At 40.2% G+C, this 15036-nt stretch overlaps 1 protein-coding gene across 1 annotated transcript; it reads left to right on the forward strand.

Annotated features, from left to right (window-relative positions):
* The first annotated feature begins 331 nt into the window (after positions 1-331).
* LOC143124254 (cytochrome P450 2F3-like) lies at positions 332-14605 on the forward strand. The gene is made up of 10 exons (XM_076285666.1): positions 332-1940; positions 2140-2347; positions 7662-7824; positions 8873-9022; positions 9233-9393; positions 11445-11621; positions 11734-11875; positions 12084-12271; positions 12696-12837; positions 13002-14605. Exons 2-10 carry the CDS (start codon positions 2174-2176, stop codon positions 13181-13183), a joined length of 1479 nt encoding a protein of 492 aa, XP_076141781.1. The 5' UTR covers positions 332-1940; positions 2140-2173; the 3' UTR covers positions 13184-14605.
* The last annotated feature ends 431 nt before the right edge of the window (positions 14606-15036 follow it).

Below are 15036 nucleotides of genomic sequence, written 5' to 3' on the forward strand. Positions count from 1 at the left end.
ATTATATCCCGAGAAAAGTGGATTTTGAGGGGTACAGCTCCATAGACCTCCATGCATTCTGCACTCGTGGACGAGCGCCCTCATGTGGAACCACAGAAGGAACGGCAACCAGTTCAGAAACCGGAAGTTTTCCGAGAGTGGCAGTTCTCCCCTTATTAGACATTCTCTGATATCACCTAGCCAGGAGCAAAAGTATCGTCACTCGTAGAAGCAGATTCGAGCACTTGTATCAATTGACTTGTAGTCGTGCAAGAAAATCAAAGCGATCTGTAGAATTTTATTAATGAGAAATTATTTCACAGATACACAACTTAGGATGCATTAGTTCACATTTGGGTTTACAAATGCACGAATGTTGTGCATGTTCTCAGATTATGAAACACGGATGTGCAAATGTGTTTCGCACCAACTGCGCTGCAACGATTGAAGCAAAAGTGTCGAGTGCGTGACTCTTGAAAGTTGTGACTCACAGGATAGGATTTGTGTCCCTGTAAAAAGGATTTGTGAACCCGTAGCCCCTATTTTGTGTTAACAAGATATAAAAAAATATGTACAACTTCAACTTTACTGTTACACATTTATGACTTTAGTGTGCACATGCAAAATCTGCAGTTAAATGTGCTCGCCACTTTTGCACCCAATATACCTTCATAGAGATCCCCCTTTAGAGTTTTTGCCCCAGACAAAACAATATAAAAAAAAACAGTATATCTTGCATAATCCCCTGATCTGGTGAGGTGCTCTTAGTCTTAACCCCATACATAGTCTTTAATTTATTGCCTTTTATGTCCCAGTGTGTTCAGAGGTGAGAGAACAGAAATTGTCCATACTGACCCCAGTGAACCTTCCTCTCATTAACGGTGTTGGAGAAAGTCTCACATTGTTGTAAGCTTTGTTTGTTTTGATATTGAGGTATGGACTGCAGGCTGGTTGGGTGTGCAAAGGTGAGTACTGCTTCTCTGCACAAAGATCACTACAGCTGTCAACACTACAGGCAGGTAGCCTGCTGGTTAGGATGTTTGACATTCCTACAAACGTCTGTCTATTTTGGACACAGATTTCATTCACTTAAACATATGGCAATGATATTTTCTATTCCAAAGCAATTACAATATCAATAAACAAGTAAACTTTCCTTAAGTCAAATTATAAGGTGTCTATTTAGGCTAACATGGCACACACTCATTTACATAGGGATGGAGAAATTGACAAGCGTGATTTATTTTTACGGAGAGAATGTGCACTGAGCACCGGTCATATTTTGTACTGCTTTGCGGTTCATGTAGTTATTTTACTGTTTCAATGTAATACTTTAATTCTTTTCTATTTCATATTTATGAAAGTTTTAGTTTTATATTAATAATACTACATGCCTACCTAGAAAATGTCTTTGCAACGTCAGTTGGTTTCATATTACATAATTAAGTTTTTCCCAGTTTACATCCATTTGAGGTCTGACATAATTTCTCATTCAATTATGCTCCTATAGTTTTGGAGATGCTGCCAGGCTGTTGTCAGGGTTGCTTGCTTCTGTGTTGAAATCTGGACTGAGGGCTTTGCAGGCTGACAGCCTGCTGACGGTACAGACTTACCTCTGTCCTACTGCTGGAGGTGTGGTGACAGATTTAAAGATGCGCATTGTGCCAGAGGTTACGGTACTGACTTACCTCTGTCCTACTGCTGACAGTAACTCCACCCACTGGCTTCCTCCATCACAGAGTAAATAAAACCTCTCAGTTCACGATAAAAACAGAGAGGGTGCCAGAGTGAGAGACAGACACTCAGAGGCAGTGAAGGTAAAAAAAGAAAAAAGATAAGGATACTCAGAGAGCAAGAGAGAGAGAGAGAGAGAGTAATTGATTAGGTTGAAGGACCGACCAAGACAGCAGTGTGGGAAATCTCCCCTTCAGAAAGAGGAAGGTGCCTTGACCCTTTGTGGAGTGAGTTTATATTTGCATTTTACGCAATGTCCCAACTTTTTCTGATTTGGGGTTGTAGTATGTATTTTTTGACATTTATTTGAAAAATCTCAGTGCATCCTTTATTGTGCCATACAATGGAATGTGCAGTGAACCACATTCTCATCACAAAATGCTATTTTATAATCTTAGACTAACAGTATCTACATCCTGTTAACAGCAGTCACTGGCTGTAGAGGAGGTGTGTGTGCGTCATGTTTGAGTCCAGCATGCTGCTGCTGGCTGGTCTGGCGATGGTCCTGCTGCTGCTGGCCTGGAGGAGGAGGGGGGTACGGGGGCTTCCATTGCCCCCAGGCCCCGCTGGACTACCCCTGCTGGGAAACCTGCCCCAAGTGGACAAGAGTGCACCCTATAAGACCTTTATGAAGGTGAGGTGTAGGCACATACTACATTCTGCTTTTGTTTGTTGATTATTATGACTGTCACGTAGCAAAGTGGCGGTCATAATAGGTTTTGTCAGTTTTTTCTGCCTTGGGGATTTTAAAGTATGGATGTATGGTGGTTAGAAGTGTAAATATCAATTAGAAACCTAAATCTATTTATAATTATTCATTTGCAAACAAATAACTGGCGTCAGTGACGTCTTTGACATGAAGATCCCCGGAACTATGCTTCTACTATCATTCTACCACAGGTCGAGAGGTGTAGTTGTAACGTACAGTAGTGTAACGATGCATCGGACTATGTAAGGGACTGTTCGTTATTTATAAACGGGGCCACTGGAGGGATTTTGAGTGCTTCAATCAAAAGTTGCATGACCCTCCCCTGCCTGCAAGAAAATTTTCAACGACCCTCCAGCAGTTTCTTCAAAAAAGACATGACCCTCCCCAGCCAATTGTCGATATCTTCCGCCCACGCTTTTAAGCACTATGAAAACACATCAACTTAACCTACCGTTTTAAAATCAACCTCTGCTTTCTGATCTTACACATCACACTTCACCAAGATGGTGGCCATTTCAGTAGATTTACTCACTAACATTGTTGTGGAAACACAATAAGCATGGAAACTAAATGCACACTTCCTGCAACTGCATTAGTATACTTGAAATAAGTTACTCCTCTAGTAAGTATTCACATGAAATAAAACAATAAAACATTGAGACCATTCAACAAAGCACACTGGGTAATAACAAATTCAACACACGAACTTGTTGCTATGAACTCGTCTCTAGGCTTCCTCAGTCATTGTAAAGCTGCTGAAGCTGAACATTATCCAAAACTCAATTTCTTAGACGAGCGTTAATTTGGGAGCTTGCTACACTCCTTCCTTCTCAAATGACTTGAAAAGTCGTTTGCACCAGGGGCGGAGCCAGAGGGGTGGCTCGGGGTGGCACAGGCCACCCTTGAAATTCGATTGGTCACCCCAGGTGCCACCCCAAAATCCTAGTCTACGGTTGGCTATTATGACGGTCTAAGGCGGGACCTTTCTTGATGCACTTGCAGCGCTAGTTTGAAGTGTCAGACAGACATCAGAAAGTGGCAAACACGCTTGCCATTATACATGACTTACTGTTTTTAGCATGTGAGTTTAGGCCTGCTTGTGCTAACACGCAAAGATATCTATTTACCTATCGCATCTGCCAGTGCCTATTTATCTAATCACACACACAAGTTGCATCATCCTAGACTAATTTTCCTACCTGCTTATTTTACCTAGCCTACCCAGCCAACATTTGCTAGGTCATTAAGTGTTAACTGTGGGCCTACTTTTGTAAAAGCGTTTAATGATAATACTGTCCTAATCAAGGTTGGAAAATCGGAGGTTCACAGGCCACTGTGAACTTGGTGCCCCCTTCTTTCAATATTCTTTGCATCTGACTAATAGCGATTTTCATTTAACCTATGGCCTGTCAAATAATCTTAGCATTTACAGCGCAAATTAATTTAGTCTTTTAGGCTACGCAGTGGAGAAAGTGACAGCGCACGGCAAGAAAGAAAGAGTGTCCAACTACCGTAGCCTACTCGCAAAGTAGCCTACTCATCACACAGACATTACATGTATCACATCACATGAAAGAGCGTTTTCTCAGCTTTTAAACGATGTGAGCCACTTATTGCTGTGGTAAACGGTTCGTGAGAAAAGTAACTTTAATTGAATCATATTATTATACAGTTCCTCGCCCATCTCCCTACCCATTCATCTCGGTGGAATGCTTTGCGAACTCTTCCCATATACAAACAATACATACAAACCATATATCAGAATAAACAGCGGACCTTACCGAACACAAAGGTGTAAAGCATCCCCCTGTACAGATAGCCATTCCAGAGTAATCTGGTTTTGAACTTGCAGCAAATTTCTACATGTCTCCAACTGTGGGCTTTACATTTCATAGCAAACAGGCCAAATAAAACATAAATGTTAAATATAGCCTAGATATTTGTAAATATTAAAATCAGATGATTTACAGGTCTATGTAATATGTAATGTTTCATGTTTTTGTCAGGTTTCATACAGTGATGCAGGTCTACTGTACTGTTCATCAATCTCACTCATTATAAACACTCGTCGCATAGGCTACAGGTAGCGATATGAATTCTGGTGACCATTCAACCAGTCAAGGATTTGTTGTGAAATATTTACATTTTGGGAAGTTTACGTAGCTTGGGCTAAACTGTATGTTTCTTTCTTACCCCATGCCTGTTTTATTCGTCTGTAGCATTATGAATGTAACATTATGTTTAGATTAAGATTAGTCTTTAATTGGTGTTTATTTCATTCATGTTTCATACAAAAGTATTTTAAGCATTTAGTTCAGAGGTGTTTGTTAATTTTGGATGACTTTGTTATAGCTCTTTGCCAATTCAGACAAAAAAAGCAGGTCAAATTATTTTAACAGCTACAAAAATAGATGGCCATAGATAGCCATATAATATAATAGAATATATTTTAATGTCCCCATGATGGAATTTGTTTTTGCACAGCATAACCCATTGATAGACAACTTAGATTTAATATGTTTGTTTATTTGTATTTGCATTTTATTCAAATACATTTTATGTGAGAGTATGGTCTTTGCCTTTAAATTGATGAGTATGGTGTTTGGTGCATGGTTTTCCTAATGTATTTGTGCTAATTTAATATCTTGAGCCTGTTTCTGTTTATCTGGATGTTTTGCCACCCTTGAATTAATCAGTGCCCCACTAGGGCCACCCTTGTTAAAAATGTCTAGAATCGCCACTGGTTTGCACAATTTCACAAATAATCACAGGGACCGAAAAATACCTAACATGCCAACTTTTTCTGGGTTTATCATTTTAACTTTTCCCCGCTGTCTTGCTGTTTTAATATTTTCCCGTAGAATATCCCATATTACTGTAATACTCTCATAACATTAGTCCTGCATTCTGGCCTGTCTCTGTGTTGTCCTGTTGTTATCCCTTGCCCTTCCAGTGAAATAGATGTATTCAAATCATCGTTTTGCTTGCTTGAATGGGAACTCAGAGTGATGTTAACCTAGGCCTATTTAAGTTAACGACGTGGTTGTCGTGAGAGCACGATTCATTGACGCTTGCAGTGTTCGGCTGTAGGCTATGTCTACGTGCGCACCAGCCAGGCTACTCAGCTACGATTAGACAAAGAATTCCCCCTGTATAGGCCTATTCACTCCAAGTTGGCCTACCATAACTTACCAACTCTACACTGTAGACCATAAACTGGCTATTTATATGACCAATGTATTTGTTCAACTTTATGAAGCAGAATTACGCACTGCTACTTGGAACGTAACACATTTTTGTTGGCAGGAGAGAGAATGACAGCGATTAACAAATTGCACTTGTTGCTGGTTACCAATAAATAGGGCCTACTGTACTATATATTTTTTTGCGAACAACAAAAACAGAAAGGATGGAGACAGCAAAGCTAGAGATGGACAGGAACAAGGTCAATTGGTAGAAATGCTTGTCAAAATGTTAGGAGCTGGATGTGTGGATGAATGAAGCACAAGTATGCTTTATGTTAAGCATGCACACTGTTTAAAGTTAGGCTACAAGTAAACCAAAGTTAAATTTAGCTTTTTTAGGGCTGGATAAAGTTGACCAAATGGATATAGGCTGTTAGGCGTGAATAAAGTAGGCTTCTTTGTTGCACCAACCCTTCCAACGTTAATGGGGACGAATGTTGACATTTTCCGTATTTTGCGTGAGAAACCCGGGAAATCTCCCTTATTTTCATTGTTCAATGTTGACAGAGCTATGGAACGAAAGAGAACGTTATATGGCGAAAGAAATCAACAATCAAACAAGCCACTTTGATTTTTTGCTGTTTTCATTAATAGAAAAGATGGGTGACCCCCCCCTCCTAGACAAATGTCACACATGCTGGCTCAAGCATATGAAACATAAAGGGAGGTCCACGCAAGAGTAACAATAAAGTATATTTATTAAATAATTATAGAAAAGTCAGTATGTGGAAGCTAAAAACTAAAGTGTAGTGCATAGGGGTATGAGTACAAGTGTTCGACAGCATAACAAAACATAACATAAGCACTATGACGACGGCCGAGAGGAGAGGGAGTCCGTCTGCATCCTGAGAGCGGGACATTTTAACCTCTGGCTCATTAGGACCAATCGACAGCACACCTGTCCACACCTGCACGGCTACAGCCCCCTGCTGGAAGATGGAAATATTTACAGAACAGGGGCGGGGTTTGGTGCAGGTCTGACAGGGTCCTGACACAAAAAAAAGTTAGGTGACCCTCCCCTCAACAAAGAATAAAAAGACATGGCCCTCCCCTATTTTCCTCCGGTGGCCCCGTTTATAAATAACGAACAGTCCCTAAGTTCCACCACCCTAGTTCAAACTATAGTTTTGGGAAACAGTTGTGTCGTACTTACATAGTTTCAACCATGTTAGTTGCTAACGGCGATGATTTTGGGAAACGCTCCCCAGAGTGGTAGCACTTTCACTGATCAATTCAATTATGGTTGTTAAAAAGCTTTTACTGGCAAACATATAAGCCTGCTTCAAAATGACAATACAAAACGAAATGAATATTACAGTTTATTTTTCAACATCAGCTAAATGGTTTTGGAAAAAGACTGTCTGTAGTGATCTAAAACAACAATAGTCTACGATGCGCGCATCTTGCAGGCAGGCAAAATTGAAAGGGCACGCACACACACACACACATAAAAAACACACATGCAGACAAGCACATGCAACAAGCAACACAAGCAGGCATGCACGTACACCCACACACACACAAACATAAAACACACACACACAAGCAGGCAAGTAGACACATGCACACACACACACACACACACAGAGAAGCACACATATACACAAAAGCAAACGCACACATGCACACACTCATTTACATACACAAAAGTTGTGAGAGTAGGGGATGGAGTAGAAGATGGAGACAAATTGACAAGTGTGATTTATTTTTGCGGAGAGAATGTGCAGGACTGAGCGGTGGTCATATGTTGTACCGCTTTACATCATTTGTCACTGACAATCGGTCCTCACAGGCTTGATTCCCTTAAGAACCACGGACCGTTGTGAGTCTGTCACTTTGTATGAAAGCATTAGCTAAATACCGGCTAAATACCAATCAACTTTAACTTTGAACACTGTATGTTTGAATTCTGTTAGCAGTGTCTGCCATTTAGCTGGTTTAACCACTCAGGGTTGTGTTATATCAGTAACCATGTTCTTTCTCCCCCATCCCAGTGGAGTAAAGAGTATGGGCCAGTCATCACTGTGCATCTTGGACCCAAGCGCTTTGTGATTCTGAGTGGGTACCAAATCGTAAAGGAGGCTCTGGTGGACCAGGCAGATGACTTTGCAGGAAGGGCACCGGTGCCTTTTAGCATTCGAATTCTGAAGGGATACGGTGAGCTGTCTTACTTCTGGACGCCAAACACTCCTGTCACCTCGTACCGTGTCCTTGTTTGAAACACTCTCGTCATTCACTGTCATTTTGAATTTGCCCTGAAATAGGCCACAGAGGCTTTTAAATGTATATTCCTTGTAAGTGCCTCAGAATTACTGTTTACTCTCGTCATTCACGTTTACATTTATTCATGTAGCAGACATGTTTTATCCAAAGTGACTTATAAAATGAGGACTAGAGTAGTTTCTGGGTCTCAGTGGCACTGTGGATCTTGTTATTGTAAAAAGCCTTCTTTGTAGCAGTGATGGTAGACTTGAAAAAAGAATGAGCTGGGGGGTGTGAGAGCAGAGGCAGCTAGAGGGGGAAAATGGAAAGGAGACAGCTTGCGGAGGTTTCATCGGAAGGAGGGTCGTTTCAAGAGTCACTCATTGACCTGTTAAAGGATAATTCCGGTATTTAGCACTTTGAGTCCCTTTTCTGGTTTGTTTTGGATGAACTAGAGTGGTGGACACCGAAATTTTGACGATGGGTCCTGTCTCGACTTTCTGACTCCTTTTGAATCGCCTTTGACTGGCTGGCTATGGGCATGCACAAACATGTCCTTAAAACAACCCTTAACGTTCATTTTTAAAACTGTGCAACTCACCGAGTGGTTTGTGATGTTCGTTGATGTTCCAAAACAAGGAGCGTAGTGAAATACAGTTTCTGTCGTGTTTTATTTGCCATTTTGTATAATCCCATGGGAGTTGCACAGTTTAGAAAACAAATGTTAAGGGTTGTTTTAAGGACATGTTTGTGCATGCCCATAGCCTGCCAGTCAAAGGCAATTCAAAACGAGTCAGAAAGTCGAGACAGGACCCATCGTCAAAATTCCGGTGTCCACCACTCTAGTTCATCCAAAACAAACCAGAAAAGGGACTCAAAGTGCTAAATACCGGAATTATCCTTTAACTGACGTATACAGTACCATGCTGTTTTACTTGTGTTTGCCGGTTCACTAATACAGTACCGTGCTGTTTTACTTGTGCATGCTAATTGGTTAATACAGGTCTGGGCATCAGTAATGGTGAGCGCTGGCGTCAGCTGAGACGCTTCACAGTGAGCACGCTCAGAGACTTTGGGATGGGCCGCAAGAAGATGGAGCAGTGGATTCAGGAGGAGAGCAGATACCTGCTGGAGAGCCTGAGAGAAACCAAGTGTGAGTCTGTGTGGGTGTGTTTTTGTAATAGTGTGCATCTGAGTATGGATCATCTTGCAGTCCTGCATGCTGTCCTGTCAAGATGCATCATGTCGTGTTAATGTTTGAATACATTTTGGCCTCTGTAAGTTTGTTTCTTGTTAGAATATTACACAAGTTTGTACAAGATTTTAATCCCCCCCCCCCCCTCTCTTTTGAAAATGCCTTCAGCGGTCCCATTTGACCCCACTTTCCTCTTGGCCAGTGCCGTGTCCAATGTGATCTGTGCTCTGGTGTTCGGACAGCGCTTCAGCTATGATGACGTCAACTTCTTGCGTCTGCTGCAGATTATTAATAACGTAGTTCGCAATGGGAGCAGCCCCTGGGGACCGGTATGGAAAGTGTAACACTTACCTCGAATTGTAGATAAGTAATGTTATGTTAGGACCAGTGTCTAGGTTCGTAGGGAGTAGAAGTAGTTAAAACAGTAATAACAGCAAAATAATATCAGACACACCACAGACCATCAAGTAAGTTTGAAATGCCGGCTTGTTTATATTTAAGTAGAGAAAGAGTATAAAACATAAATTGGTACCACATGAGACATTTAGACAGACAATATGTATAAAGAATTGAAATTAAGTGCTTCAAATACTTTCAATACACTTTCAAGTATTCTAGTAATTACCTCTTCTTTCAGGTAATAAGGGTCAAACAATTTAATCTCTATTAAGCTATTTAATTCAAAGGGTATAGTTAGCAGTTAGATTTAAAGTTACTTTTAAATTGCTATTTGGTTTCTATTTAGAGTTAACTCAGTTTCTTTTAAATTCTATTTTAATGCAATTAACATAAATTCTTATTTTGGTTTATAAGATGTAATTATGCATTGTAGCAATGAGTTTAGATTAGCTAAACTTTAAACAAAAAAGTCTTATTTTATCTAAGTTTAAGTTGAGTACGTACTTTGATTTAATGGAATTACAAATCTAATTATCAATAGCATTAAGTGCTGAATTCAATAATATCAATGCTAGTTATCAATGGCAACAAATGCTTTTTTAATCTATAGGCCTATTTTAGAATCCGGTATTAATCTCCTATTGTTTATATCTAAACCAGCGAGCTGCTAGGTTTAGCGAGTTCAGAACAAAATCAAAACAGTTTAGCACTGACATGCAAAAGGAATAATACCATCAAATATCAACAAAACATTCACTGTTCAGCATAACATTAAGGCTATGCACGTGTAGTATCAAGTATCAAGTATCAAGCTAAACGCTAATCAGTTCTTTCAGTAAACAATGCAATTCAATTATTGCATGGCATTGCATTCCCGCAAACAGGAAGTTGCAACCAGCTATTCTGATTGGCTGACTAATTTAAGTGACAAAACTTCCTGTAAGAATCAATATTGAAACGAAATATTTGTAATCCTATTTATTACACTAAATCATTAACTTTTATTTCTAATATCAGAATATTTATTCAAAAGTATTTTTGCTGTTATTTATTCAAGAATCTGTTTATGGCTATTTTAACCTGGGTTACAAAATGAAGAGAGGATGGACTGAGGGAATGAAAAAAAGGAAACAGAGAAAAAACAGGGGGAAAGAGAGAAAACAGAAGGAAAGAGAGAAAACAGAGGGAATGAGAGAAAACAGAGGGAAAGAGAGAAAGAGAAGGAAAGAGAGAAAACAAAGGGAATGGGAGAGGATTGGAAATAATCTGCTTTAACCTCTCTGGTAGAATTAAATTCATTAGGAAGTGGAATCAAGGATCTTTGATTCCACTTCCTGTCATACCAATAGACCTCTGAAGTTCGCCTACAAAAAAAGCTACCATCTTTCCCCATATAAGGAGGTCCAGTATCTTGAGATTTTTCCTGTGGGAAAATAACATGGGGAAATCTGAAACGTTTTGCTCTACACACTTTTGTCCTCTGCCTTCGAGTAGATACTGTGATCTCCAGTACGTGAAGGAGGCACACTTTGATTTTTGTTATCCCAGAGCTAACGTGCGATGCAACTTTCCATTAAGTTAGTTAGCAAGTTACCTCTGGTGTAGCAAAAAAGTGTGTTCAGGAAAACTTCTGCATTTCAGACTTTTTCATCCCCACGAGAGACTTTAACAGGTGCAATAATTCAAAATCCCCATGTTATTTTCCCGTGGGGAAAATCGCCAGATGCCGGGCAACTTTTTTGTAGGCGAACTTCAGGTCTATTCCAATTCCAATTCAATTCATGAATTGAATGGCCAAATTCAGAATTATGCATTTTGCAGAAGCCTGCCACTAATATGCTCACACAACAAGTCTCACACAAAAACACAGTCCACCTTTTTCTTCAGTCAATCAAATCAGTCTTGTTCAATATTCAGTTGATGACTAGTAGAGATACCAGCATACCTTGTAAGCCATTCCATTTTCCTCTCCCCCAAACAGCTGTACAACATCTTCCCCAAGCTGATGGATCACCTCCCCGGCCCTCATCAAACTATGTTCAAACAGATGGAGGAAACGAAAGCCTTTATTAAAGAAAAGATCCATCAGCACAAGGAAACTCTGGACCCAGACAACCCTCGAGACTTCATCGACTGTTTCCTCATCAGACTCGAGAAGGTAAGTTGCTTAATGTAGATAGCACACCTCTTATTTCACATCTTTGTACAAACTCTGTCATTCCGGTGCTATGCAAAAGAATCAATATGATGAACTTATGTCTAACTATTAGGAGAAAGACATCGCAACAACAGAGTTCCACTATGATAACCTGGTAGCAACGGTTATGAACCTTTTCTTGGCTGGGACTGAGACCACCAGCACAACCATCAGATATGCCCTTACGATACTCATAAAGCACCCGGACACTCAAGGTAAAACCATGGGCTACACACACACACACACACACACACACACACACACACACACACACACACACACACACATACACACACACACACACACACACACAAACTCACACATACTTAGGGAAAGTGAGAGATATGGATTAGGTTTAAGTGCATATGGGTCCAATCCATATGTCTATATGGAAGTTTTATCTGTTTTTCCTCATTTCTGCAGAACGTTTGCATAAGGAGATTGATTCGCTGCTTGGCCAACACGGTGTCCCGCAAATGGAGGACAGGAAGTCCCTCCCCTTCACTGATGCTGTCATCCATGAAGTTCAGCGCTATATGGACCTTGTACCTCTCAATGTTCCCCACTATGCCACCAAGGACATCTCATTCAAGGGCTACACCATTCCTAAGGTACACCTAAGTTACATAAACATAAACATCCATAAGATATGTTAGGGCTGATTCAGACTGGCTGTGTGGCGTGAATGTGGTGTGTCTGTTGCGCGTGGCGAACTGTTTTGAATGGAAACGCTTCCAACACGCTTGCGTGCTGCGTGAAAAATAGCCGTTGGTCCTATTTCCAGCAGGCACGCTTTTTCGACGCGGCTCGAGCGTGTCACGCAGGCAGTCTGCAAGCTATAGCCTGTTAACATGGGAGCCGAAATAAAAACATGGACACGCCACGCAGCTGACAGGCTCACGCCACACAGCCTGTCTGAACCAGCCCTTATGTTTATCCATCCACAAGCATAAGACTTTTCACTCAGAACTCAGAGTGGGGTTACTTTAAAACACCCCAGTGTTTGCACACTTCCTGACCTCTGACCCCTTGCAGGACACTGTGATCATCCCCATGCTGCACTCTGTGCTCCGGGACGAGGACCAATGGGAGAAACCCTGGACCTTTAACCCTGACCACTTCCTGGACAAGAACGGCAACTTCAAGAAGAACCCAGCATTCCTTCCCTTCTCTGCAGGTAGAAGGATAGAGTTAATCTTGAATCTTGAATACATATTAGAGAGAGGGTAAAACTCCTTTCATTCCATTTAACCGTCTAAGTCGACAGATGATAAATAATGAGTAAATGTTATCTATGTGTGTGTGTGTGTGTGTGTGTGTGTTGTGTTGTGTATTTCTCAGGTAAACGGGTGTGTGCAGGTGAGTCATTGGCGAGGATGGAGCTTCTGCTCTTCATGGTGTCCATAGTGCAGCAGTTCCACCTCAGCACCTCTGGAGGACCATCCAGCATTGACATAAAGCCAGAGCGCAGCAGCTTCACCAATGTGCCCCACCAATACCAGCTCATTTTCACCCCCCGTTGACCAATAGTGGTACTACAGCCCAGAACCAAAAAGCCTCCACCAACCTCTTCATCTCTTTAACGTCTTGCAGACTGTTCTATATTTACTGGTGAATGAAGAGTAAGGACTCCTTTAGTATTGGTTCAAGGCCAGGTATAAATTCTAAATTATATGTTAATTTAAAATGTTTAAATGGATGTATTTTTTAATTTACATTTTAAGAATCCACATTACAGTTTTTCTCAATCACTTTACAGTTTTTCTCAGTCGCTTTGGTGCTTTTTGCAGATCAGAATGAAAATTCTCATAACTATTAGTTCAACCTCCACAACATTTAGTCATTTATTTTGTGCACATCATAGTAGCAAATTATCCTTCCTCTGAACAAATTGCAAATACTTTTGGACATGTATCAGTTGCTTTCATACAATTCTCTGCTGTTTTTTAACATTATCATTTGCATATGTCATGTCAGTCAAAATGAACTATACTTATGGATACTGAATAGTCGTTCCCTATAAAACTAATAGTCTTCATTTCATTGCTTGAGTCATTACATACCAAATTGTTGAACTAGTTATCAAATTCTGTCACAATGCTGTAGAATTGCAAAAAGCATACAGTAAAAATGTACGTATTCAGTGTCTTGTACTCACTTACTCCCCTAACTACAGCAATGTGTAACTTTGTAGTTTTCAAATGGCTGTACAAGTACTGTATAGTGCTGTCTTGAGCATGTTCAGGTAGTGTCACTGAGTTCTGACCTTTTTTTGCATTGGAAAACACTGAGAGAACTGTCATAATGAAAACATGACAAAGCCATTTGACTATCTTGTTCATAAACAATGATGTCAAGACTTCTCATTTTGATGACACTGACAGTTTCATTGACATGAATACGTGCTTTTGAGGAATGGACTATCCATTTTGAGCAAGTGACGTGCTTTTGCAGGTCATCCACTAGGTTTTGCAGTTTGCACTAATTGTTTTGAGAAATGCACTAACTGCTGTGCAAATGTTAATAGTGATGTGAGAATAGCACCAAAGCGACTGAGAAAAACTGTAATGCTTGTGTCAACTCTGACATCACATTTTCAAAACAATTAACACGCAGGTCTAAGCAAAAGCACTCTGGCCAAAATTACACATTTTGATTGCAAAAGGCTCTTACTCTCTCAAAACATTTAAAACATGCAGCAAAAGCAAATTTTGCCTTCAAACAACACATCTTTTCCAGACCTTGGGGATAAATAAAGTATCTATCTATCTATCTATCTATCTTGTAGTCAAATCACTGTGTGATTTCAATCAAGCATTACACACTGGACATCAAAATGCAAAACATAGTTCTCAAAATTATGAATTTCAGCCTTCATTTTTGCTTACTCAGTGCCATAGTAAAACTGTGAAAAGACAACATTGAATAAAAATGAATTGAATTCATTCCTCCCAAGATGTAATTGTCATTGGCATATAATACCTACTGTACAGTAAGCACCTAGACAAGACAAATTTCATTGAACTACAACTTGTAATTAAAATAGACCTACTGTACATTACATTTTTTCTCCTCCTACATCACATTCTCAAAACAGTTAACACCCATGTCTGAACAAAAGCACTCTGGCCAAAATGACACATTTTGCTTGCAAAACATCTTACATCTGTATTAACTGTTTTGCAAAAGGATGTGAGAACTGTGTGAACCCAGTGAAAACATGTGAACACATTCGCAAGAGATGACTTCTGCTGTGCAAAGAAAGTGTTCACGAAGACCAAGTGGATCCCAGTTTCCTTAAGCAGGTCAAAGCAATCAAGAAAAACTGTAAACACCTGGACTTCTCAGCTTTTGTACTGTTTTCTTCACTAAATAG

This window comes from Alosa pseudoharengus, unplaced genomic scaffold, assembly GCF_046254945.1.
Source record: "Alosa pseudoharengus isolate Yale_2024_CS ecotype anadromous, Long Island Sound unplaced genomic scaffold, YU_APseudo_1.1 YU_APseudo_1.1_scf_15, whole genome shotgun sequence".
Classification (NCBI taxonomy): domain Eukaryota; kingdom Metazoa; phylum Chordata; class Actinopteri; order Clupeiformes; family Clupeidae; genus Alosa; species Alosa pseudoharengus.

Bases quoted from the DNA above. Each gene is read 5' to 3' on its own strand.
- LOC143124254 (XM_076285666.1), top strand. From the start codon at position 2,174: ATGTTTGAGTCCAGCATGCTGCTGCTGGCTGGTCTGGCGATGGTCCTG. The intron at 2,348-7,661 runs GTGAGGTGTAGG...CCCCCATCCCAG, and splicing joins CCTATAAGACCTTTATGAAG to TGGAGTAAAGAGTATGGGCC. The intron at 9,023-9,232 runs GTGAGTCTGTGT...AAATGCCTTCAG, and splicing joins GAGCCTGAGAGAAACCAAGT to CGGTCCCATTTGACCCCACT.